The 26,531-nt window shown below is 31.1% G+C and overlaps 5 protein-coding genes and 3 long non-coding RNA genes across 16 annotated transcripts; 4 read left to right on the top strand and 4 right to left on the bottom strand.

Moving 5' to 3' along the window:
• Positions 1–1,281: 1,281 nt before the first annotated feature.
• LOC143190165 (uncharacterized) lies at positions 1,282–8,305 on the bottom strand. Its single transcript, XR_013004183.1, has 2 exons — positions 7,194–8,305; positions 1,282–2,713 (listed from the first exon to the last, which is right to left on the bottom strand). It is a non-coding gene; the product is annotated as an uncharacterized LOC143190165 (long non-coding RNA).
• A 395-nt stretch (positions 8,306–8,700) lies between these two features.
• On the top strand, positions 8,701–12,105 carry LOC143190163 (uncharacterized). 6 transcript variants are annotated; one of them, XR_013004181.1, is made up of 3 exons: positions 8,701–8,906; positions 11,128–11,208; positions 11,278–11,440. It is a non-coding gene; the product is annotated as an uncharacterized LOC143190163 (long non-coding RNA). The 6 variants fall into 6 exon arrangements; XR_013004180.1 differs by lacking the exon at positions 11,278–11,440 and adding an exon at positions 11,986–12,105 and having other exon boundaries at positions 8,729–8,906; positions 11,128–11,212; XR_013004179.1 differs by lacking the exon at positions 11,278–11,440 and adding an exon at positions 11,982–12,105 and having other exon boundaries at positions 8,737–8,906.
• On the bottom strand, positions 9,855–13,936 carry Prp18 (pre-mRNA processing factor 18). The gene is made up of 6 exons (XM_076394305.1): positions 13,792–13,936; positions 13,620–13,737; positions 13,372–13,535; positions 13,106–13,318; positions 10,292–10,504; positions 9,855–10,188 (listed from the first exon to the last, which is right to left on the bottom strand). The coding sequence occupies exons 1-6, from the start codon at positions 13,900–13,902 to the stop codon at positions 9,934–9,936; spliced, it is 1,074 nt and encodes a 357-aa protein (XP_076250420.1). The 5' UTR covers positions 13,903–13,936; the 3' UTR covers positions 9,855–9,933.
• On the top strand, positions 12,435–13,058 carry LOC143190162 (uncharacterized). Its single transcript, XR_013004176.1, has 3 exons — positions 12,435–12,632; positions 12,689–12,769; positions 12,893–13,058. It is a non-coding gene; the product is annotated as an uncharacterized LOC143190162 (long non-coding RNA).
• Positions 13,937–14,356: 420 nt separating the features above from the next.
• LOC143190160 (uncharacterized) lies at positions 14,357–19,511 on the top strand. Of its 3 annotated transcripts, XM_076394302.1 has the most exons (7): positions 14,366–14,819; positions 14,872–15,018; positions 15,086–15,166; positions 15,219–15,819; positions 15,871–16,281; positions 16,337–16,591; positions 18,457–19,511. In XM_076394302.1, exons 1-7 carry the CDS (start codon positions 14,433–14,435, stop codon positions 19,236–19,238), a joined length of 2,664 nt encoding a protein of 887 aa, XP_076250417.1. In that variant the 5' UTR covers positions 14,366–14,432; the 3' UTR covers positions 19,239–19,511. The 3 variants fall into 3 exon arrangements, with proteins under 3 accessions (XP_076250418.1, XP_076250417.1, XP_076250416.1); XM_076394303.1 differs by having other exon boundaries at positions 14,357–14,819; positions 15,219–16,281; XM_076394301.1 differs by having other exon boundaries at positions 14,366–14,807; positions 15,219–16,281.
• A 1,034-nt stretch (positions 19,512–20,545) lies between these two features.
• LOC143190157 (replication factor C subunit 4) lies at positions 20,546–21,983 on the bottom strand. Its single transcript, XM_076394297.1, has one exon. The coding sequence runs from the start codon at positions 21,724–21,726 to the stop codon at positions 20,590–20,592; it is 1,137 nt and encodes a 378-aa protein (XP_076250412.1). The 5' UTR covers positions 21,727–21,983; the 3' UTR covers positions 20,546–20,589.
• A 46-nt stretch (positions 21,984–22,029) lies between these two features.
• LOC143190159 (c-Myc-binding protein homolog) lies at positions 22,030–23,297 on the top strand. Its single transcript, XM_076394300.1, has 4 exons — positions 22,030–22,241; positions 22,295–22,416; positions 22,486–22,628; positions 22,712–23,297. Exons 1-4 carry the CDS (start codon positions 22,215–22,217, stop codon positions 22,822–22,824), a joined length of 405 nt encoding a protein of 134 aa, XP_076250415.1. The 5' UTR covers positions 22,030–22,214; the 3' UTR covers positions 22,825–23,297.
• A 208-nt stretch (positions 23,298–23,505) lies between these two features.
• LOC143190158 (prefoldin subunit 3) lies at positions 23,506–24,723 on the bottom strand. 2 transcript variants are annotated; one of them, XM_076394299.1, is made up of 4 exons: positions 24,583–24,723; positions 24,346–24,493; positions 23,782–24,179; positions 23,506–23,727 (listed from the first exon to the last, which is right to left on the bottom strand). In XM_076394299.1, exons 2-4 carry the CDS (start codon positions 24,418–24,420, stop codon positions 23,637–23,639), a joined length of 564 nt encoding a protein of 187 aa, XP_076250414.1. In that variant the 5' UTR covers positions 24,421–24,493; positions 24,583–24,723; the 3' UTR covers positions 23,506–23,636. The 2 variants fall into 2 exon arrangements, with proteins under 2 accessions (XP_076250414.1, XP_076250413.1); XM_076394298.1 differs by having other exon boundaries at positions 24,346–24,470; positions 24,583–24,718.
• Between the last annotated feature and the right edge of the window lie 1,808 nt (positions 24,724–26,531).

Here is a 26,531-nt window from a genome sequence, read left to right as displayed (position 1 = left end):
AAACTTTGTGTCAAAAACTGTTTCTTCTATGTAGGACATTCCCTATATCTGCGGGAATGTTCCTGGTCCCAATTTAGCGGTGGTATACATTCATTTTCGTTGTGTGTATCTTTTCCGCATGAGGAGCAAGCTGGATTGTAAACGCAATTTTGAGAGATATGACCAAATCTCTGACAATGGAAGCATCTTATTGGATTTGGTATATATTGCCTAATTTTTAAGCTGAGGTCAACCCGGACTCTTTCAAGAAGAGAAATTTTTCGGAAAGTAAGGATCAAGATATTTGTTGCGATAATCACTCCATTTCTCTTGGTAGTGATGCGTTTGACCGCTATGACTACTTGGGCTTTTAAATTTTCAAAGATTTCTTCTTCAGAGCAAACTAGTAGATCATTGTTTGAGATCACTCCTTTATAAAAGTTTAAGAATGGATGAGGAGTTACAGTCACTTCCATGTTATGTAGTTTGGTGAGTTTTATAATTATTGCAGATTGTTTGTAATTTGAGGTAATAGCTAGCAAAGAACCATTTCTTAGTTTTTTAATTAATTCCATTTGTCCTACCGAGGCCACTAAGCATATTATAAAGGGTGATAACTTTGCTAAAGAATCATTGTTTGTCTGGATCACAAAATATTTATCAAACTCAATGCTGGTATATTTTATTGAAGACGTATACGCAATCCTCGGTCTTTTTAGACCGGTATTTGGAGTGCCAGTAATAATTTCCTGTACTCCGGCCTGGTCACCTAGCGGGAGTACTGCGCAGATAACGGATTACGGTCGAGTGGAGCCTGCACAACCACCCACAGCCTTGATCGGTACTGGGGTTTCGAATCTCTGCTCCGTAGCACAACTTTCTGTATGGCCACTCTCCATGTTAGAAAATTTTGTACACATAAGCACATGATTGGAGCCCCGACATCATCAATTCCGTATTATGGTTGCGGAACACAGAGCATAGTCTACACTCTGCGACCATAACCCCTTGAGGAAGACTCGGGCTTTGGGGGTGTCACTACCCGCACCCAGACGTTAAGTAAGGATTCCGTGTTAAATATATGACTTGTCTCGATACAAGAGCCAGTATAGAAAGGAGGAAGAAAAGTTAGTAGAGGGCGCTGGGACTTGTATCGAGTGGGTATAAATTACCAGGGATGAAAATAAAGTTTCTCTTTTGTTCCAAGGCTATAAGTGGTGTATTAATTCCGCCCCGTCCCGAATCGTCAGTGATTCGTAAAAGGTTATGGGCCCAGAGTTCTCGGTGTAAATGAGAAGTAGTAGGGTGACGACGGACAGTGCAGGGGAATGGAGATTAGGTAAAAAGTGTTTGGTTCGGTATAGTATATATATAGATATATATACACGAAGGAAAGAGGAAGAATCAAGATGGCTGTATGCAACAGACGGAAATTAATTTCGGAGCACTAGAGCACTCAAAGATCAATGACCATCAGAAGGAACACCAGAAAACTAGAAAAATGTTATCTTGAGTTATAAATAGGATAGAAGGAAACATTGTAGTCAATGTAGTAATTAGTAATGAAGTAATCCACGTTTAGAAAATCAACCATGTGTAAATTGCAAGGACCAGAGAAGTATTGAAAACTAGAAACATGAGGTCCAACCTAATTATCGGTAGGATAAAGAAACATTGGAATCAATGTAGCAATTAGTAATGTAGACGAGTTTAGAAAATCAACACTGTGTTAGTTGCAAGGACCAGAGAAGTATTGATAACTAGAAATAAGAGATTGAACAGAATTACAGGTAGAATGAAAAGCTATGGAACCCAATGAAGAAGAATTTTTAATTTGTAAGGATGGAGAACAACGTTATTTTGAGTTTAGTTACAAAATATTAGAATTTTGATATAAATATCAATTCTATTGGTGAAGAAGATAGATAAACCTTGTTCTATGTGCGTAGAAGCTAGAGACAAGAACAAGTGCAATCGAAGAGTTAATTTATTCAGATATTTATAAGCTAATAAACCAATATCTGAAGATGGAGGAAGATATTTATAAATGAAAAAATAGATCTAGATATTTATATCAGGAAATCGGAGGATTTAATTTTGAAACGAGAAACTATAAATTAAATTGAGCATTGTATGGATTGAGAAATTCACCTAAAGGTTGGAACACGAAATGAGATAATGTTCATCTCGTTATATTCATTGATGGCTCATTATTAAAAGGACAGGAAGAGTAAATAGTGGATTTAATGGAAAGTCTTTATTAAAAAGAATAGTTTATTGGAATGGAAAGAGAGAAGATAGTAGAGATTAAAGATTCATCAAAAACATATAACTGGTTGAGGCATTCTAGGGTACTATATAGAAGATTAAAAGGCATATAAGTTTCGTTAGTTGCAAAATCACATCTAAACAGACCAATCTGGTAAGCCAATGGAAGTAAACTTCAATATGGATAATAGTGAAGAAATAATTAAAAATATACAGTTTAGAAAATATATAGAGAGACCAATATAAGGTGAGTAGATAAAATTCCAAAGAAGAATCTGTGAGTAAACCGATGCAGATAATTTTGCAAGAGAAAGGAAATTAGACGACCATGAGATATATGTCACCTATTGTCTGCTTATTTCAACAGAAAAGACACCAACAGCTGAAGCGTTATCCGAAGACATAGAAGAAAGCCCTAAGCAAAAATATTCAAGATGTGATAAAGACGAACAGCACTTAGACAGTTCTGAGTTATATTTTTTTTTTTTTATTATTACTCTTCGTGAGTCCACAATCTGCCCTATTGGCAATAAGTATTTCTTCTGTTTATATTATATATACATGGCATGTAGAAAATCACTTCATTAAGCAATCTTCTGTATAAAATATTATCTTAATTAATTAGTCTTATTCTAATGCTTATTCTAAACTCTACATATGTCCAGTAATCAGATCAGATGGTGTTAAACGTTTTAGTCTACGCACTTCACTATCACGTCGCATATTTAGCTGATTAGCGAGTACATTGGGATGCACTGACACTCTTTCGAAGTACTTCACACAAACACGTTGGATTACACTCGTTATAGGTTCTAGAGGAATATCGCGTTGTATCACTTTATTTGAAATATAGTACGGAGCATCAACAATGGCACGCAACACCTTATTTTGGAACCGTTGAATGATGGATATATTAGATTTGCTAGCGGTACCCCATAGTTGAATTCCATATGTCCAAATGGGCTTGAGTATAGACTCATACAGCAATACCTTGTTATCTAATGATAACTTGGATTTGCGCCCAATGAGCCAATACATTTGATATAATTTTAGTCCTAGTTGTTTCCGTTTAGAGAGTATGTGCTTCTTCCAGGTTAGGCGTCGATCTAAATGCATACCAAGATATTTAACATGCTCTGCTTGGGGGAGTTGGCGATGATTGATATTTACTGGTGGACATGTTCTTCTACGCAGGGTAAACGTTATATGCGTGGATTTTGATTCATTGGCTTTAATGCGCCATGTCTTCAACCATAACTGTATTTGCTCCAGGTGGGTTTGTAGGTTTATTGATGCTGTGACTGGATCTTCATGGGATGCTAAGATTGCTGTATCGTCTGCATATGTTGCCACAGTAGTTATTTTTGTGGTGGGCAGATCAGCCGTATACAGAAGATACAGTACTGGACCCAGTACACTACCTTGCGGAACTCCTGAATATATGGGATTTAATTCGGTATGTTCATCGCCTTGATTTACAATAAAATGTCTGTCAGTGAGATACGATTTTAGTAGCTGATAGTCCGGATGAGGGAGAAGTTTCTTTAGTTTAACCTGCAAGCCCGTATGCCATACTTTGTCAAAAGCCTGAGATATATCTAGGAAAGCAGCCGAACAATATCTTTTGGCATTTAGGTCAGCGTTTATTTGGTTTACAAGTCTATGCACTTGTTCTATAGTCCCATGCTTATTGCGAAAGCCAAACTGATGTTCTGGAATAATTTTTCTTTTTTCTATTATATAGTTTAGTTTTTTTATGTATAACTTCTCGAAAACTTTCGAGATTATTGGTAATAAACTTATAGGTCGGTAGGAGGTCACATCTTCTGGTATTTTTCCTGGTTTAAGTATCATTAATATTTTAGCTACTTTCCAGATACTAGGGAAGTAATTAATTCGTAGCATAGCATTAAATATATATGTTAATAGTTTTATAGCCTTTTCTGATAGTTCTTTTAAAATTTTGCCAGTAATTAAGTCATAACCAGGAGCTTTTTTAATATTAATCTCTCTCATTATTGTATGTTTAACTTTTTTGACCGTTAATTTCTCGTGCGGTAAATCCATTTGAAATGGCGAATCTAGAAAGCTAGTAATTTTATTTTCGTCATCTTTATGTAGCTGAGACTGGAAAGGTTTAAAAACATTTTTTAAGTGTTTTGAGAAAATGTCGGCCTTCTCTTTATTGCTTCTCGCCCAATTATTTTCGCTTGTTTTAATAGGTGGGTTATGCTGCTGGGATCTCCTAAGCTTTTTTGTTGCTTTCCACAACGAATAGTCTGTAGCCTCAGTTGATGTCAAGTTTTCTAGGTATTCTTGAATGCCTTGGTTCTGTTCGATTTGGATTAGATCTCTCAGCTCTTTTATGGCCCTATTAAATTTTCTTTTATTCTCTTCAGTCCTTTGCTGTTGCCAATTTCGTCGTAACTTTCTTTTTTCTGCTATCTTTTTCTGTATTGTACATGATATATGTGTATTTTTTCTTGGAAATGTTTCAATGTTGGGAGTCGCGGAATATGCTGCCTCCTGTATATTTTTTGTAAGATTTATTGCTGCTATTTCTATATCCATTTCAGTTTGTAACGGTAAGTTTAGAGAGATATTTTGGTCTAAGTTTTCTCTAAATGAGGGCCAGTTAGTTCTATTATTGCACAGAGAAGGGGATTTATCTTTGATGGTAATTTTTGAAGAAATTGTTACTATTATTGGTGAATGATCAGAAGACAGGTCGAAACATGATTCTGCCTGACACTTTTTTGGATCAATATTTTTTGTAATACAGAAATCTATTGTATCTGGTTTTTTATTTCTGTCTGAAGGCCAATATGTTGGTTCACCAGTAGAGATATGTTGTAAGTTATCTATCCTTATGGCTTTGAGCAGTTCTCTACCTTTTGAGGTTATTATTCTTGAACCCCACATTAAATGTTTTGCATTATAATCTCCTCCTGCTATAAATCTATTACCTAGCGTACGGAAGAATTCTTGAAATTGTTCTGCCTTGTTGTTATGTTTGGGTGGGCAATAAATCGCAGAAATTGTTAATGGTCCATGGGCTTCCTCTATGGTTATACTGGTGGCTTGCAGGTAGTCTTTGCGGAATTTTTCTTTTTCGAAATGCTTTATATCATCTCGAATTATTATGGCTGTACCTCCATGTGCTTTATCATCAGGGTGATTTGTATGATAAAGCTTATATTTAGGAACTTTCAAATAATTTTTGTCCGTAAAGTGTGTTTCGGAAACCATCATAACGTCAATATTTTGTTCAATTACGAACATTTTTAGTTCCCTGGCATGTTGTTGGAGCCCATTGGCATTCCAGACGGCGATTTTGTAGCTATTGGTTTCAGGCATTAGGCAAGTTTGCTTACGACGGTTGTGAGTAGACCAAGCATCGTACTCATTTGATCCATTAGTTTGGCCATCATATTTTCTAATCTTGAGATGTTGCTAGTTTCAGTAGGTTGAGATATTGTCTCTCGTTTTTGTGCTGAACCATTTTCAACTATTTGGGCATAAGTTATGTCTGGTTGACTTGTTCTGGTGGGTAGTGGTAGATTGGTAGTAGTGGATTGTTTTTGTTGATGCCTTTTTTCCCTTAAGGCAGGATAGAGTTTCTGCTGTAGTTGCTTGTGAACTGCGCAACCCTTGTAGTTCGCTGGATGATTTCCGTTACAGTTGACACATTTCACTTTTTCATCGCGAACTTTACGAGTACAATCTCCTGTCTTATGTTCTCCTGCACATTTTACGCATCTATATGATTTGCGACAGTAAGTCTTTGTGTGCCCGTGCGCTTGACACCTTGTGCATTGTGGTATAATTCTTTTTATATGTGGTGGTTCGCATTTAATAATATTATTTTCCAATTTGGTGATTTCATACACCGCCTTATTATTTCCATTAGGTTTTATATCTATATAAAACATAGGCAGAGGTTTTTTTGTCGTGTGATGTCGTATATTGTGAATATTTACGACCTCGTGACCTTTTTCAGCTAGTGCTACCTTGATGGTGTTAAAGTCCGTCCCGTGATGTAATCCTTTTAATACGAATTTAAATGTTCTCTCGGATTTTGGCCTGAATGTATGGTATTGGGTGTTTCTTTCATCTAATTCTTTTATAAGAACTTTAAAGTGATCCGCTTCGAACAATTGGATTTTAATTGTTTCATAGCTCACTGTTTTAATTGTGTAGTTCGTAGTAATGGTTTTTAATAAATCATGGATGTTTTTTATTATTCCTACCTTATAGACTGTTATTGGTGGTGGTTTGGGAACAACTTTTTCAGGGCTTGGTTGTATGTTCTCTTCAATTTCTTCCGACAGGTTGCTAAAACTGTTTTTTGTCTCTATCGGTTTCTGCAACCAATAGTCACTGATTCTTGTTTGTTTCCTCGCGATTTCTTCTTCTGGACTTCTCAATCGTTTTTTGTTAACGACTGTAGTCCATTCTGATGGTGGAGTTTGCGTTATTGCTGTTTGTTCTAATCTTATATCAAAGTGTGCAGGTGATTTGGTTGAATCGCTATTGTTTGCCATTTTTTAATTTTTAATATTTTATTTAATTTACTTCCAGAGGATAAAAAAAATAAAATAAATACATTGTTTATTTCACGCACTTCATTTTTCACTTACGTTATTTTAGCACTAGTTTTTTACTATAAATACTATAAATGAATTTCAAAAGGACTGTTGTAAAATAAGATGAAATTATTTTAAACACTAATAAAAATGAGATGCAGTCCTTTTGTCTGGTCACGTAAACACGTATTCACTACACTTTAGGTCCACTGAGAGACGGATAGCCGCATCTGTTATGCGTTTTTAACACTCAATTAAATAACCCTAATAAAATACTGGGTTTTTTTAAAGAAAGGTATCTTTTTATAGCTTGGACCGTATTGAAAATACGTCTTCACCCTACGAAGGTTGGAACTGAACTCCTGAGTTATATTAAAAATATTCTGATTTCGAGTTGGAAATGGAGTGATAATGATTTTGATAGTAATGGAAATAACAAACATATTAGGATTTGATAATGATGAATCTGGTCTAGATGACAAGAAGAATAAAACAAAGGGAACTGTGAAGAATGTTAAAAGAAAAGAAAAAACAAAAGTGACCACCCATCAATAATTGATTTGGAATATAGAGGTAAAGAACAGAAGAAAGCTTATAAAGCAGAATAATGTTAGTGAATGATTTGAGTTGAAAGTAATAAGTGAAGGTGATAAAGTTAGAAAATTGGAGAAAACAAAATTGAGTACAATAGTAGAAGCAGAAAATGGAGATAGTAGTGACCAATCAGTTATGATACCTCAGTAATACCAGAAGACCATGGGCTAATGTAAGGCAGAAGTGGACTTGAAGGAACATGTTAAGAAAACTGCAGTGGTGACCGTTTAGTCATGATACCTCAGTGATACCAGAAGGCCATGGACTAATGTAAGGCGGAAGTGGACTTGAAGGAGCAAGTTATGAAGACTGGTATGGTAATCAACTAGGAAGTTTTAATGGATTCATGCCATTTGATAAAAAGAACTCAGAGGCATGGAAGAAATTCATTCGAAGAGAAATACATGTGTATGTTGGGCATTCCAAGAACAAACTAAAATCGATATTAAATTGGACAGTGTTGTGGCGACTATTTCTATGATTGTTCAAGGAGAGAATTGTGTTTAAGTAGAAAACTGACTGTTATGTTTGTTTATCACATAATTGTGTAGATTCATTTGAGTAAATTATTAATTAAAGTGAAAATTCTCGCGATGTAGAAATAAAATAGTTTTAAGTTTGAACAAATTTGTATGTACAATGTAATAGTTTTGTTCTGGCAATTTAAATGTACTTTTGTAATCTTTGTTTACAGTCTTAATTAGGTTAAGTTATATAGTACATTTAAATTGAAGGGGAGTGTTAAATATATGACTTGTCTCGATACAAGAGCCAGTATAGATGGAGGAAGAAAAGTTAGTAGAGGGCGCTGGGACTTGTATCGAGTAGGTATAAATTACCAGGGATGAAAATAAACTTTCTCTTTTGTTCCAAGGCCATAAGTGGTGTATTAATTCCGTCCCGCCCCGAATCGTCAGTGATTCGTAAAATTCCGCGAGGGGTTGAACTATTTTTAACAAACAATCTAGGAAACAATTTGAAGAAGACTAGACAATTATTAGAAATCGTGGTAACAATTGAGAACATCGGTGGCCAAAAGGTATTTCTCAACACTAAAGTGCATCAAAACGATTTTCAGAAATTTAATGGCGGAAGATTGTTTAACAACTCCTTCTATGTCATCTACATGTAATCTGAAAAACAGTTTATCTCCGAAATAGACAATTTTAATGACAAAGTCATTGCCAAAGTTGAGAACAAAAGGGAACGTAGTATGGACTTAATTTATAAAAAAATTTTTTTGTAAAAATAGCAAAACACCTTAAAACTTTTACCAGGAGCCGCCACTGTCGTTAAGTTTTCTTAGTATTCCCCAACTTGTTGCGCAATTTTATTTTCGTAAGAACCTTCTACGAAGTACATATTAGAAAATTAAAAAATATGAATAATATTGGTAATGTCGTTCTCAAGTAATGACGCGACGAAGAGAAATAGGGATTCTGTTGTACTTGGATCAATTCACAAGCAAGACGAGAGCAGGTATTTCCTACATTGAAATTAAATTATATTAAGTCAAGTTAAAGTTAAGAGTAACACTATACGCTACACAAGTTCATGTGGAATGGCGTGCTTCAATCTTTAAGTTTCTCGATAATCAAATAAGCTTTATTATTAATTGATAAATAAATCAGTTTGATCTTAGATCACGTTGGTGATATTTTCTGATTAACTAGTACTTTTTTGTTAATCTTGAGTCAGATCTACTAAAATGTTTGTCTAACCTGTGAATTCCCGTAGTAAGCATGTTTCAGAATAAACGTCGATATACTATGTTTTTAGATACGTCTTATATATTTTGATCCAATTACCTGCGAAGTTGTTAATGTTTTGACACTTCTAACAAAATTTATTGCACTTTTAGAGCTTATCAAATATAAATTTTATGGGGCTAACAGTTACGAAATTTGTCACACCAATTAATAGATCTTTTAATCATCAAGCCTAGTAATAGTATTATCAGTCGTTTTTGGAGCTTTGTTATTTGCTACAGAGCAGTTATTCTAAGACGCCCTTTAACTAGTTACTTAAGTTGGTTGATACAGTAACAATTTAAGCTGTTTGTAACTAATACACATAAGGAAATACTCATCAAATTATTGAATGATATATATCCCCAAATATTAGATATGTGCTGCAAAATAAGGTTAATAGAATTGTCAGTTGCTAAGTCAACTGAGACAACAATTTTAGTGAATTTGCTTTCCATAAATAATTGATAATTATAATCCCTTGAATCTCGTCTAAATCTTTTAAGTATATTTAAACTTTTTATCAATAATAAAAAACATAATTATACGTGTATTTTTAACATTATCACACAACAAACAAAAAATTTCCCTACTCTCTAGATGTGACAATGAAAATAAGTGAAAGTAAGAAGAATTTATTCAATATCACAATATTTGTTGAGGACTTAAATTATATTAATTTAATTAAAAAATGAAGTATATTTTTATAATATAAACGAAGTATTATACATATATAATTAACCTAAAGTATAACAAGGTTATATAGAATTCTCCCCTGTAAAGGCCTGGTATTCAACACATCTGGATGGATCAGTTGGATAATATTCTTGACATTTAGTCATTAACCTCTTTAAACCTTGAATATACTTTCTCTGGGTCTCATCATTCATGACATGTGCTACATTTTTAGAAAAGATCTTCTCTCGTCCCGTTCTAGCATGTATACCAACCATAGTGACACCTATAGGCCATGGGGCATTACCTATGGCCATCTGAAGATAGCCATCACTAGCCTGTAATAAGATAAAAATATTAAATTATGATTATCATACGTTTGATATATATTAATCAAAATAAGCTTATTTAATAAATAAAGCCATATTCGAAATATTTTACTTTTAAATAATTCCTGTTCAATAGATGAACTACAATTTCCGTTAAACTGTCACTTATATCTTCGGGAACACTAAATGCTTTTAGCTTTCTCAACAATGGCTTGAGATATACTTGAGTTTGTGTGTATGTAGCTCCTTGTAATTTGCCTTTGGTAGAAATCTTTTCTTCTTGTGATCTATTCTGAAGTTGTTCATTCCATTTACTCAGGATGTGCTAAAATACCAAACAATATATTCCACTTCATAAAAAACATACAAATTCTGCAGTTTTATTTAAATATCATATTAATTATATAATTGAATTATTAAATTATTTTGTGAATTTTTTCCAAAAGGGCAATCAAAATTTTCAATTAGTCTCAATAATTCAAATTTACAATGAGACCGGATCGGAATTATACCAAATTCACTGCGTATAAAGGAAATAACAATTGATTATACTATTTTATCGCTCAAAAAGTTATGAATCATCACAGTTATAATAAATAAATGGTATAGATAATAACATATTACGCATATAAGATGGATCAAAGATTAGGACTTAGTAGAAACATGAAAGGTATATAGCAAACTCATGAATTATCAATATGGAATTCGATATATACGCTTGTGTTATTACCTCCGTAGCTTTTTCGTTATTTTTTCTCATATTAATAACACATATTATTAGTTTTTTGAAATACAAGAATAACATTTTAAAAAAATTAGACCAGGGTACGTATAATTTTACGATTTAATTTATCAAAATTCAGTAAATATTTATTTATATTATTGTAATATTATTTTTTTAAATAGTACTAGAAAAATTAGACATTCTATTTCTTAACTTTATTTTAGGATATTATTTTGTGGTGTATCCAAGTCTAAATGGAAAAAGCGAGGTAATGAAAACAGTACATCCAAATAATGTAGACACAAGTAAGTAAATGTATTATGTATTAAAACTGGAAATTTTTTAAGGAATCACAATATGATATTGCTTTGTAGATCAAAGATTCTGGAACGATAGCAATTAAATAATTTTGTATAATGCTAAGTATTGCAATATCAGTGAAGTCTTTGATATTATTTTGATCAGTGCTACAGGATGTGATCTGGCATAGTAGCAATGTTTTACTTAATTGATATATCAAAACGTCTAAAAATATGCCAACTCTTATGGTGAGTACAGATCTGAATATACGAGAGGATTTGGCGCATTGATGAAAAAAATGCAACACGTAAACAAATTCCCTGCACACACATGTGTTTTCTATGAATGCGCTAATCCGCTCGAACGAACAGGTCAGGACTATACTCACCATCTCCAAAAGACGTTTTTCCAAAGAAGTTGTTTAAAGTTTAAACAGCTCTTTTTAACAAAATAGAATCGAACATCTAAATCATATTCAATTTATCTATTAAGAAATGCACATACAATTTTGCATTAATAAAATAATAAATAAGACATACATTTGGCAAGTTCAAGCTAAAAGTTGTTGAAAACGATCGAAAATATTAGCATTACACTTTGACTGAACCATTATGAACATGTATTTAACAATTGTACCAATTTGTAACAATTATTCTTAATAAATACTTCATCCGACGAAGAATTCTTGAACTGAATAATTTTGGATTATTTAAAAAATAGTATATATTATAAGATCAATTTTACGCATTGAATGTTTTTGAGTTTTTTTTAATTTTAGGTAGTGGCGTCCCCAGAATAATTAATCCGGCTTTAATATTTTAAGTGGAATCATTAATTTCTTGCTACTAGTATTACCATTAATATGCATAAAATATGTAATATAATAAATAATGTAATGTAAATATATTCTTTTTTTTATATTTTAAAGTCTCCTTTTACCAATGAGGGTTTATGTGGACCTACAGTTTAACGTGGGCTCCGAACCACGGTTAAACGATATAATGATACAGTAGTAAATACAATGAAGCTTATTCTTCACTTCAGGATAACATATATTATTCTGAACTTCCATGACACTACATGTGATTAAATAAATAACGATGGATCATACAATTTTATTGATAAACTGATAATTTCATGATTAGTAGTAATCTCCCACTTATTATTTACAAAAGATACAAAATACAGCTATCAATAATCTGATACCATAAATTTTAATTCTCCTTAGGACAATAAGTATAAATAAATGTGATAATCAGTATTAGCACCATTTCAACAAAATTGAGTTTACTTAGAAATATGGTTTCTGTGGCATCTGGTTTTACTATAGTAATTGTCTTGATGTTAAGCTACATTGCTTGTTATGTAGCATTTGCAGTTTATGTTGTAAAAACAGGAAAAAAATTAAAAATGGTAATAATAAACAAAGGTAATATAACAAAATATCTACTACAAACATATATTAGTTGCAATTTTATTTACTAGGTAGATTAATATCATTGATGCCTACGATAGCAATAACCCATGTAGTAGTTCCAGCCTCACAGTTTCAGGATCTACCATCAGGTAACAATTTTGACACCATAAATGTAATAAAAATAACTAAGGAGCCCTGCATTTAAATTTTATCTTTAATTTTTAATATTGCATACAATGAAATAGCAAATGTTAACTGTAAGATGTTTTTAGGTTTGAATGTTGATTCTTACAACATGAATATTGTAAATGAACCATCAATACACAAAGTAAATCCACCACCTTATGCACCATAACAATGTATTTTTCGTTAAGTTAATATATATGATGTATATAATTATATAATAATAATATATATAATAAATTGATATATAACATATTTTGTAATTTTTTTCTCAATGGACATTATGCAAATATGAATCTTACCTGAATAAAGTTAACAATAGTTATCATATCATGTTCTCTATTTCCTCTACCCATTTTTTTTGCCATTTCACATATTTCTTCATAACTTACAGTTGATTCTTGACTTTTACTATCTTTTTTATCATCAGGTTCTGATGATTTTGATTTTAAAAGTTCATTTAAATAAGCTTGATCAACTTGTTCCATGGCTTCTTGTAAATCATTTCTAAAACCCTACCAATTACTATAAATAGATTTATATTGATTATTTACTTTATAAGACTTACTTTATTTACTTCTGGCTCAAGTAATTCACTTTTCCTAAGTCTTTTAAAAGCATCCATTTCTGACTCCCCAAATAAGAGTATTGGTTCGGCTCTATCTCTTAATTTAATGATTACTTCATTCCTTGGTAAAATATTATGTTTAACATCTGTATCTGATGTATCACCTTGAATAACATACAGTAAAAAATTGAAGTACTATATATTATCTCAATACGGTATTAAATACAAATATAGGATGGTCTAAATACCTATTTGCTCTTTAGTTAAATGTTCAGATACATCCTCATTTTTATTATATTTGGACTTATATTTTTCCAAATCTTTTGCTGTAAGTTCAGATCTTTTAAAGTACTTCTTTTCAGGTTTCTAAAAAATATTAATATACAAACACTACCGTAATACTATATTTAATTGATATACCAATAGATCTTTCTCTTCTAGTTCTTTTCTTTTTTTTGCTATTTCTGCTTTTAAAATATCCATATTTTGAAGAAATAATATTGACAATAATTCAGAGGCATAAATATTCATTTACTATTAGAAAATATTTTTCAGATTTTAAAGGTTATGTTCACAAAATACAGAAAATATTAGCGTTGGGAACTATCGACTAAAAACAGTCGATAGTCCGAAAACTAGGGTCTGAAAATAATAATTATATTCATTCAAAAGCACGGTTCGACTGTTTATATGTATATAAATATTTATATTTTGAAAAATATCTACATATATCTTTAATTAAATCGATATCTTTTCTCAGCAGTCGCTATAAATATCGATCTTTGTTTTATATAATCTTTGTTACCTTTTGAAAAAGTAACTATATCTTTAATAACTTAGTAATTGAATATCTCAGTTAACAAAAATATCGATCTATTAGCATAAAATATCGAAACTTTTCTCGATATTTTTCGACATCATTAATATATCCTCAGCCGTTATATATTTTGACAATTATATTTAAATCTAACCGACTTGTTTTGTTAAACGGTAATTCAATTTTATTACAAAGTGTTTTAAAATTGTCTCATTATTGATTTATATCTTTTAATGCCCATAGAATGTCGTCAAAATCACTCAGAAGTATGCGTTGCAGATCTAATATTTTAAAAAATTCACCATTAATTAGAAACAAAAAAAGTTTATCAACATCCTCCTGTTTTGAATTCGATAGCGAAGTTTTGCAAAATGAGATTTCTATGAGAATGACTCGAGAATCAAGAAGGCAAAATCGTTCAGCAAAAGGTGATAATTTTGAAAGAAGTTTTAGTGAGACAGGAGATGAATTATGTAAAAATGGAACTAAGAAAGTATCCAAAAAGAAAGTCAGAAAAATTAGGAATACGATGCATGATATCTCAAATCAGTGCACCATTGAAGATGAGACAAATAATAAGATTAAACCTAATAAAATTAAGAAAAGTCACAAATCACAGGTTGTTCTTGCAGTAAGTCAATATAAATTAAAATCATCTATTGCCATATAATTCTATATTTTAGGTTGATGATATTTTAGAGGATAAAAAAAATAATACCTCATCAGCAGAAAATAAAGAAAATGAAACCAACAGTGAATCAACAGATATTGAAATAGAACAGAAAAAAACAAGAAAGAAAAAAAGGAAAGCTAAAAGTAATAGTGAAAATGTGAGTTTTCTTAACATTTTAAATGTTTGTATTTATTTTTTTTGATTTTTATCATTTATATTTGAAGACTGGAAGTCAAGAGAGTGATGTTAATATTCCATCAACAGATGAAAGGCCTAAAAATAAGAACCGAAGGAGAAGAAAAAAGGTAAATAATTTTGATAAATTGAATTAGTACGAATAATGAATTTTTTAATTAGATCCTAAAAGGAAATCAGTTCAAGAATACAAATTTGGGTATAATCACAACTGACATTGAGGATATATCAAATAAGTGTGGTCCTAGTGAAAGCTATAATACTTCCAATAATGTCAAAAAAAATGACACTTTTGAAGTAATTAAAACAGAAATTACAGGAATGAAAAGAAATACTTTTGAATTCAAAAATAACTTAAACTTGGATAATAATGTGGATAATGAAAATGATGCTAGTATACCTGCATTTAAACCTAACAATGATAGGAAGAGCAGCTTAGTTTTGGATAATAGAACATTTCAAACTATTTCAAATTTATCTGATGATGTTTTCTTAGATGATAAGTTGGTAAATGGAGTAGGTGAAAAAAGGTCAATTAGCATGTCAGTTATAAAATCATCTAAATCTAAAGGTTCTACTTTAAAATCATTAAAGGGGAGTGATGATGTATTCTCCAGTTCTGAAAGCTCATTGGAGATTAGTTTCAAAAAATATCCTAGGAAAAGTACTATATTAGATCATTTAAATGTCACACAGTTTGGTGAGCGCAAAAATAGTTCCAAAAAATCAAGTCGTGGATTTTCAACTGGTTGCGATGACGAAGGTAACAAAATGAGATTTGTTACCTTAAAAAGAGGCTGTCGTACTTTCGTAGACTGGAGTACTGAGAGTAAAGAGAAGAGAAAACATATTAGCACAGGATCTACGTCTGTAATTCTTCCCAGTGACTTTCAGGCAACTGATATTCAAAAAGATGAAGCTAATAAACCAGAGACAGAACAAATTTCAACTTCAGTCAAAGTAACTGATGAAGTAGTTGCTGAAAATACCTTTGATTTTATGTCTAATGCTACTAAAAACATGATTGATGACATGGACTCTATAGTTTTAGTGAATTCTTTAGTGAACGACGTTTCTAATATGCCTAGCCAAATAATGAGAGAAGGAACTTTTACAAAAAAAGAATCAGTAATGGATTCTCCATATTTACGCAAATCAACCAGAAAAACATGGTCACAAGTGGAAAAAACACCAGTTTTCAATACCACATGGTGTGATGAATCATGTAAGATTTTGTTTAATCTTTGTTATTTATTTATTTATTTATATTTTAATTTTAGCACAAAAAAGAGAAGTTGCTACAAATAAGTCGAAATCTGTTATAATTATTACACCCCCCAAGGAATTTCCAAAACAATCGAAATTTTTAGAAGCAAATGTTTCTAAAGTATCTCAAAGGCAACCAAAATTAGTCAGAATTGAGTCGCCCATGAATACTCCCAAAAAAAAGATGTATTCACCACTTGTAAAAAAAACTCCCAAATCTCCACTTTTAACGCCAAATAATCGCAGAAGCTTGAGTAATAACAATTTATGTAAGTAGATACATTTTTACATGAATACAGTTGATAAGGGGACGTTAATTAATTATGTGAGGCGTTTTTAACAATTTTTTTAAACATCCAAAATAATTAAAGTTAACTTATCAGCAGATAAATTTGGCCAATTGAGGTCATACGGCACGCTAATCAAGGCGTGAAAGGGTTGAGTTGGTGGTAGTGGCGAACTAACAAGGTAGTAAATGATTTTGCATTTGTAAAAATACCCTATAGTTCAAAATTAACTGTATTTTTCATAAACCAATCTCTTTGATTTTAGGAATTGTGTATCCGCCAAATGATATAATTAGGTTTTCCTAACTTCGCCGCACAAATTAACATGAACAGGTTTTGAGCTATTAAGCTGTATTTTCCAGTCTCTAGTCCTTTTGTAGATCTCGTTGACTGCTTTACTTGTACTTTTTCTACAGCCTTAGACAAAGATATATCTTTTGCCATGATAACTGTGTTGCCAAATATTTCAAGTACTATTTCTTTTGTTGTTGGGATATCAGCAGTGTAGAGCAGATATAGGAGTGGTCCCAAGACTCCAGCCGAAATAGGTTTAAGTGATGAGAATGAGCCTTCATGCAAGGCTCAACATTTTATTTCAAAAATATCTAACTTTTACAGTTAACAATAGTTTCACGGTAGTAATTCAACTTAAATCATTTACCCAAATGTTATATCCGGTCAAAAGCTTGCGAGACGATGAATATTGCAGGGCAGTATTTCTTTTCTTCAAAACCGGCTGTTATTCTGTCCAATTGATCAATTCTTGAGTGACTATTTTGAAATCCAAATGGGAAATCTGGTATTTTTATAAATGGTTTAATACGTTTTGAAGCAGCTTCTCAAATTATTTTGATATCGCAGGTAGCAGTGAAATAGGCTTGTAAGATCCGACTTATTCTTTCGATTTGTCAGGGTTTTAAGCGTGATTGTTGGAGCAACTTAAACCACCCTGGAACGTGCTTCAGTCACAAACAGGCTTTAAATGTGTAATTCAACATAATGATTGCTTTTCGTAGCAGCTCTTTCAGCATCATGAAGTCCAGGAGCTTTCTTGGGATTGAGGTTGTTATCAATTCCAGTGGAAATTTTCATTGTAGAAATCAGATTTATAGCTACATCGGGCTGATAAACAGGCATCCGTTGTTGATTCTATAACATTCGGTTGGAATACGTATAGTTTTCCAATTTGGTATAGTTAAGTGTTATGCGAATAATTCAGCTTTTGCGTGGTTCGTTGCGTCGAACCCATTCATTTCGATCATTGCTTTCTATAGTGAATAATCTTTGTTTGGTTCCGGGGTTAGTACACTTACATATTTTTAGAGGCAACTAATTTTGTTAGAAATTCTTTTGTCTAATTTTATTAGTCGAATCTATATTAAATAAGTGGAAACGTTGACCGAATCGTTATGTAATAATATATTTACGGGCGTAAACAAAGCAGGTTGGAATATGTTCGAATATGAGTCGCTATTATTCGGCTCATATGCTGCATATGTTTGTACAGACGCAGTGCAGCTGCAAGGTGGTGTTAAACAATCGAAGGGCTACTGTGCTGTTTTGCGAAGTTAGTATAACCACGATAGATATTATTTTCTCAGATTTTGCAGGAAATACTTTGTCTCCCGTTAGCTTGGCCCAATTTTTTCGTAGTTTTATACTTTAACGTGATATTCGGCTCAATAATTAACACAACCACCACAACCCCTCCTCCCAACACATCTCGTAATTATTGGACGTTCCATATTGCTTCATACATATTTAATTAAAAATCAACCTTTTAAATCCAACGATTTATTAATTAGTTTTTTTTTGTGAAAAAATCATGGTAAAAGGTTATTTTTTAGTTTCAAAATCTTCACCTACGAGTACCAGTACTCCGTTTCCAAAAAAAGATACTAGTCTATTAAAAACAGTATTGACTAAAGATAAGAATGAGAAGGTATCTAAAAAAGGTGAGATCAAAAGAGTGAAAATGCCCAACTTTGAGAAAATCCACCAAAGGCGCTTTGAAAAGATGGAAAATTTGGAGGAGCTTCAGAAACGGAAAGCCAAACGAGCTAGGTGTTTGCTCAGCGGACATAAGCCGCCAGCAATTACTCAGCCATTGGAAACAACTGAGAAGGAATCTAGAAAGAAGTTACAGTTTAGCCCTTTGACAGAAGGATTGTCAAATGATTCCACATTAAAAGAGGCTCCATCAAAAACCATTTCCAAAACGCTTCAGCATGTGTTAAGAAAATCACTTGAAAAAGAAAATGATCAAAATAACTGTTCTCCAAGAGATTTAGGTTCTACTAAAACAGTTTCCAAGCCACTTCAAAATATGATAAGAAAAAGAGCTTCTTTGGAGAAGGCAAAGAAAAAAGACCAAAGAAGTAAATTGCCTGTTCGCAAAGATTTCAAAATAGAGAAAGTGAAATCTCAACAACAACCAGTCAAAAATATTACGCGTTTTGGATTTAAGTTGCCTGAAACTAAAACTATAACTAAACAAGAACAAATAAATGCGTTTACATCTAAAACAAAAGTAGCAAAGAACAGGATAGAAGAAACAAGAAAAGAAATTCAAGGAGTTAGATCAAATAGAAGATTTGAATTGTTGATGAAAATGCGACAAAAAAAGTAGTCATGATGATGGGTTTTCAGTTCTAGTTTATTTGTCTATATATTTGTTATTATTATTCAATCGCCATTATTGTTGTTTTTACATATTTGTGTTACAAAGCTTTTGCTTTTTTTACTAATTAGTTCTAATAGAATGGCTTTTATATGTATTTTATTTTTACTCACTAGGACTGTTTATTATTGGTTATAACAGCATATTAAATCTACTAATTCTTGTAATGTATGTAGTTTTACTGAGTTTTTAAATGAATAAAAAATATCTTGCTTTTATTTAAAGCCTCACATTTTAATTAATTTTAAAATCAATTATTGTTTTAAAGAGTATTACAGGGTTTGTTTTGTAAGGTTTTACATATGATAGATAATATATGCATTCGTATTCATGTTGGTGTTTTCCCGTAAGAAAATTAAGAATCATTTTAAGATTGATGTTGAAAATAACTAAATAAATGTTTTTAAAAATGATATTGAATTAAATGTCTTAAATTCAAGTAATACAGAATAATAATTCTCGACATATGTAAACAACATAAAAAAGCTCCTTCAATAAAACACTCGATCACGCCATCAGAAATTAAGGTGTCAGCCGTCACAATGTTTCATATAAAATTTGGCTTTTGAATTAAAACCTTTGGGGATTTTTAATCAATAATTTACCAATTCAAATTGAATTTTATCGACCTATTTGGTTACAAGTTCGGTGGTCAGACAGGATTCCCTTTTTACCTAGGAAAAATTCGCTCCGAACCAGGATAGTGAATATAAATCATAATAAAATACTGGCCATTCTATAAATCAAAATGGCAAGTTATTCTTCCTGGTCAACATAACTACGGAACTGAATGAATACTGATGAATTTTTTTACATATTTTAAAGTCTCCTTTTACCAACTATGGGTTTATTTGGACTTACTATTTAACGTGGGCTCCGAACCACGGCCCTCGGCATTAATCCTACCGACTGGCGAGTGACCAACTTTAGAAATCATCCCAAAAGACATCCGGTCTTACCCAGCCTGGTTACTAGCGTGACTAGGATAATTTTCCTTGTCGGATTTTACACTCTTGCCTAGGACATTTTCAAATATTAAACAATTACAAATATAAATTTACGACCATGCCCCAGCAGGATTCGAATCCGTGGCTACCGCAACAGTAGGAGGACCATATTTTCTTGGCATCTAGAAAACAACTGCATCAAGAGAGTTGTTAAATGCCCACTATGAATCGAGATTAACTTTGGGTACAGTGATTTTCTACCCATTGGCTAGATTCAATATTAAAGAAATAAAATTAAAAACAAAAATCTAATTTTTAAATATATATATTAAAATGTGATTGTAAATTAACATTTAAGCAGTTCCTGAAACTGTTAATAAGTTTGAGATTTCTTTATCTTCAAGACGTCTTTGCTCTATTGGAACTGTTAAAATTCTTTGCATATTTACAGCCAAATCTAGTAAATGTATAAAATCAGCTCGGCTACAAGAACTTCTGTAGCTTACAGACGCAAGATAATCTCCAATTTCAGCTTTCAAGACATTATCAATATCTGCTTCAATAAGATTATCACTTAATTGCTCAAATATTTTATGGGTTGGATATGCTTCTCTTTCTAAGCTCTTGATAAAATTTGTTAGAATGGATATATGACATTTTTTTTTGCAAACATTTAAAAAGTCTATTATCCACTTATGTGGTATCACTGATAAAACTTCATAAACATTTTGCAAAGTAATATAGGTTTCTTTTCCTTTTAGATTTGAACAGCTCTGGAGAGCTGTAATAGCCTTTCTCATATCACCATCACTTTCTTTAACTAAAGCCTTTAAAACCTCGTCAGTTATTAGTACACCCTCCTCCTTACAAATTAAATTGAGTCTTTCTAAAATAAATGGTTCATTTAAAGGCTTGAAGCGAAACTTTGAGCATCTTGAAGTTAATGGTTCTATAATTTTAGAAACATAATTACACAGAAGGCAGAATCTTGTTGTTTTTGCTTCCTTCTCCATAATTCTTCTTAAAGCAGTTTGAGCTGCAGTTGTCATAGCGTCTGCTTCATCTAGTATAATTATCTTTAAAGGTGGACACTTTTTACCATCTGACCTATTGCTATTTACAGTAAGTTGTGAAAATTGTTTAATTTTGTCTCTAATAACCTGAATTCCTCGTTCATCTGAAGCATTCAGTTCCAATATTCTTTCTTTATATAAATCACCAAATAACTGCTGAGCTGCAGCTAAAATAGTACTCGTTTTACCTGTCCCAGGAGGACCATAAAACAGTAGATTTGGTAAATCAGATCCAGTAATACATTCTTGAAGAACTGCCACTGCTTCTTTTTGTTCAACAACATTTTCAACAGTTTTTGGTCGATATTTTTCAACCCACTGTAACTTTTTAGCTTTCTTCTTCTGGATGCCTGATCCTGAAGGTTTTGATACATTTGCAGGATCATTTAATGTACCTGATTTTAAAAAAGAATACATATTTTTTAAATACGTTTACGTTTTGACAGTTACTTTTTTGACATCAGTTATTCCCGCCGAATCCCGATAATTTTTGAAAGATAGATATTTAAATTCTTCTTAATGCTATTTGGAAAACAAGACAAAAATAAACTCGTATATTTAATATGAATAAAATTTTTTAATTGTGAAGTAAATTAGTAGCACGTATTATTTTAATTTTAATATTTTGGATAGAGGTTCCAATATTAAAAATCGTAATATATATTTGTCATTGTCAGCTGATTATGGCATATATAATGGCATTTATTTGACATAAAATATGACTGTCATTATATCAACTTGTTTTTTGTATCCAGAGCAAAAATAGTATTATGATTTTATGAAGCAGGCCGTGTATAATAATAATTTGGTATTGTCAAAATTTTATTTTTGACATATTAATCTTAAATACTTAGTATTGATTTTGATATTTAATTTAAACTAGAATTAATATATAACTGTTAAACATGGGTACTGCAAATCCGTCTTATAAAGTAAGTGTCTTTTTAATGTAATTAGGTTTTATAATTATTAAAAATTATCTTAGCCGTCCGAGGGTAAACGTGAAGAATTCCGAAAATATTTGGAAAAGAATGGTGTAATGGATGCATTAACAAAAGTTCTAGTTAATTTATATGAAGAAGAAAAAAAACCAGAAGATGCTTTAGAGTATCCTTTTTTGTTAAAATTAGTTTGAAAGACTGGAATATAATCCAAGTAACCTTAATTTTATGTCAGATATATTCGTGATAAACTTGCTGTAATAGCCGGTATAGAAACATATAAACAGTTGCAACAAAAAATAGCAGAAACTGAAGAACGTGTTAAGGATTTAGAGAAACAGGTACAATCTGTAGGAGAAACAGATATAGCAGTTACAGGTAAATATGTTTTATGTATTGTAGTTACTCTTTTTTTTTTAATTTCATATATTTTGTAATTATTTTTGTTTACAACATTTAAGATGATAGTCCTACAGAGCAACCTACTGAGGAGCCACAGGTAATGGATAGTAATGACAAAGTTCCAGCTGAAAAAGAGCCTGGCGAAGATATAAATCCAGAACCAGAGCAATAAGTTACTTTGCTGAAGATTTTGTTGATTTTATTTTTGTTTTTCTGTTAATATTTTTCAACCTGTTAAGTTGTACTTTAACACTGTGATGCATTATGCATATGTACTTAATGTTAACTATTCCATTTTTTTTATGTACAATATAATTTAGAAACAAAAAGTAAAACTTTTTGTAATATATTTCATTATTATAATTTGTTATTCCAATCCATGCATTTGTAGGGAAACAGTTCTGTAAAAATGTTTATTTAAATGTCAATGCACTATTCACTTTCAGTTTTTTCTGTTATTTAAAACTTTGCTGAGACTATATGATTGTAGAATAAACATTTAGTTTGGTTTATTATTGACAGTTATTGAATTCTTTTTGTTTTGATATTACATTATTTCTAAATTTAGCATGTTTTCAATGGACGATTTCCCATTAGTTTTTATGTAAATTACACTTGCCTTAATAAAACTAAGATAAATGATGAGAGCTTGTTTTGTTATAGTTACTGTATTTTCAACTTTAAAAATACAATGCAAAAATGTTTATTTGCTTTCTTTCTTCTCAAACTTTTTATGAACAAGATGTCCTCCAAGCAATGACCATTCTCTAAATAAGTAGTTAAATACTTAGTATATTAAAGCTGTACTACTCTTTCACTGCATGACAAAGGAGTAATAATAAATATCAACCACTACGTTTAAAGATATTAGTGATTTATTTAGAAATAAAAAGTCTAATATTTGTTAGTTTCAATCAAAACATTGATTCAAAGTTCTTAACATTTTCATTTAATTTAAAAAGCACTGTTAATCATCATAATATATTATTTGGCTGCTGCTTTTTCCATCTGTCGTTTCTTGACATTCCAATTGAAAACTCTAGCCATATTGACTTCAGTTGTTGTAAACTGATCTCTAAAATATTATATAGATAATTTATATCTAATTTCTTATATTACAGATAAGTACCTTAAGAAATCTAAATCATGATCAACATTACCCAAATTTCTCTCAGCTGCTGTAATATTTTGTGTAAGAAGCTTTTTAGCATCTTCTAAAGAATATTCTAACATTACATTAGCACCAAGCCAGAGACAAACTGTTTCTGTAGGTGGAATCTTTGCCTTAGCAAAAACTTGATCACTTAACAAAAATTGAGTTTCAAATTCATCCTTTTGATTTTCTAATTTTTCAATCATGGTCAATGATCTTTTTAATTCAGGGACCTGATTTTGCAGTCTTTTCTTTTTTGAAATCAGATTATATTTCATAAATTTATATTTGGCATGTTGGCTATCCAACTTTTTTAAAACTTCATCTGCATCTCCATTATTTTCTGCCCTTGCCATGTAGGCATCCACATCGTCCTATAAATTAATGTTTTATTACATTTTAATTATAATATGGTACAATACTAGCTCTATGATAAACTGTTATTGTATTTTAAATCATATTTTATTGCCCATGTGTAGTCATATAACCTTTTTAGTCATGATTGAATGACATTAATTATTAATTAAAAATAATACTTACGACAAACTCGGCTTCTGGAATACCTGCATATGATTTTTTGTCCCCTAATTCAATAGCTCCCTTTTCTCCATTCATTTTGATCGATGAAAGGTTAAATAGTTTTATTTATAAAAATGTCGTATATCCTATAACATTACAAGGATTTCTTCTAATAGGTTATTAAAGGCAAAGAAAAACATTTAGTAAAACTGTAATAATAAAAAGCTGTGGTATTGTGTTAATTTTTAATTTACTTACTCGATATAATATATTCAGGTTTTGTAGAAAAAAGGAGAGAATCAAAACATTTTATAACATCGACAAAAGAGCTACATGAAGTAAGGACGCAGAAGAAATATCGATATATATAGCGTTGGGAACTATCGACTAAAACAGTCGTCTAAAATAGTCAAAAAATTACATTCAAATAGTAATTACTATTTTCTGTCAAATGCACGATTTGACGGTTTTAACAAATTTGTAATATCAGACGAAGCTGTACAAACCCATTCTTTTTTCTATGACCCATTCCTGTATAAATTTTGAGAGGGGAAAGGACGGAGAAAATTGCTTGAAGTAGTAAACTTTACAAATGTTTATATTATCCAACGGTAGTATAAGCGAGACCTGTAAAAAGGAATAGAAATTTTCTATGGAATGGAATAATACCCGACAAATGTTTTATCATATTTTAATCTGTTATTTGCCATTTTCAAATAATATACTATAATAAATATAGAGAATACAATAGAACTTAAACAAAACCTAAAAACTAAAGATGTACAATAACCATAAATACTAAATAAAAATTAAACATACACCTAATCATAGAAAAAAAATTATGACAATGAAAAATCGCACAAGAACTACTAGAGCTTTTTTAAATAAAGTAAATGCTTTATTTATTATTGAACCGAAATATTTATTAACAAAAATGGGAGAGTAATCGATATATTATTGCCATAAAAAAGTCAAAAGTACTTTACTATTCATTAAGCACAGTTTTAATTTTTTTACTCTATTACATTAATGATAATATACACTATATTGTTATTTACAAGAAAACTACCAAAAAAATTATAAAACTATATATATACATATAAATCTATGTAAGCATAAATTGGATACAATTTTGTCAAGGTTGCGGCTAGGACGACAGAGCCAGAACGTTAAAAATCAGTAGAATGAAACGATAGTATATAAACATAGATAGATAGAAACGATTAAAAAAAATTTACAGTAGCAGTTGTTAAATTTCTTTTAAAAATATTAACCGTAAAACCGTTTTCTGATAGGAAAACTCTACTTTAATGTTCAACAATTTGTTTTGTTGGCTATTAAGAAGAGCACCACAGTTTTTATTTGTTAACGAATGAACTATCTTAACAGAATCTGTTTAACTTTTAAAGCCCATTGAAATAATGACCACCGAGTTATCTCGTGAAAGATATCCCAAGGACATCTTTAATTATACTGTTAATAAGAGGACTGGAACATTCCATCATATCCAGTATTTTAACAAATGAATGGGGGAAAAATGACAAATTCTCTAATTCAACGTCTATAGATGTCATCAATAAAAGACTGGCAATTTTTGAAATGAATACGATATGCGGGAAATCCACATTTTTAGATCCTAGATTTAAGAAAGTGGGATTTGGTAATAATGGCAAATAATGCTGAGGCGATACAAAAAGTTATCACAAAAGAGGTATCTTCCATTCTAACTTCAAAAAATACAAATATAGTTCCATAACTCGAAATTCAAGATAAAACTACTGACCAAGAATGTATTTGACATCTGGAGATATTTTGATAAAAAATGGCTAGAATGAAAGAAGTAATTACTCCAAGTACTGCACCAACTTTACAGATTTAGCAGTATTTGGAGATTACATTTATTAGGCGTTTAGAAAACCCATTGGATTTTTGGCAACCCCATAAAATGAAACTACCGAAATTATATCAATTACACGTAAAATATTTCTCTATACCCGTAACATCTGTCCCCTGGGAACGAGTTTTTTCAAAATCTGGGCAAATAATTAACGATCGAAGAAATCGCGTCATGGGAGAAAAGTTTAACATGATAATATTCACAGTAATTTAAAAATATTTCCGTTCAAAAATAAATAAAACTTTTATTTAAAAAAGGTCTGAGTTATTGTACGATCATTTTTAGTTTAATCATGGATTGGATTTTTCAA

The sequence above is a fragment of the Rhynchophorus ferrugineus genome, unplaced genomic scaffold (genome assembly GCF_030347505.1).
Source record: "Rhynchophorus ferrugineus isolate W39M unplaced genomic scaffold, kcgeb_rfMv2 rfM2, whole genome shotgun sequence".
NCBI lineage: Eukaryota > Metazoa > Arthropoda > Insecta > Coleoptera > Curculionidae > Rhynchophorus > Rhynchophorus ferrugineus.
The sequence above is the reverse complement of the archived record's forward strand: the minus strand, read 5'-3'. Positions and strand labels throughout refer to the sequence as shown.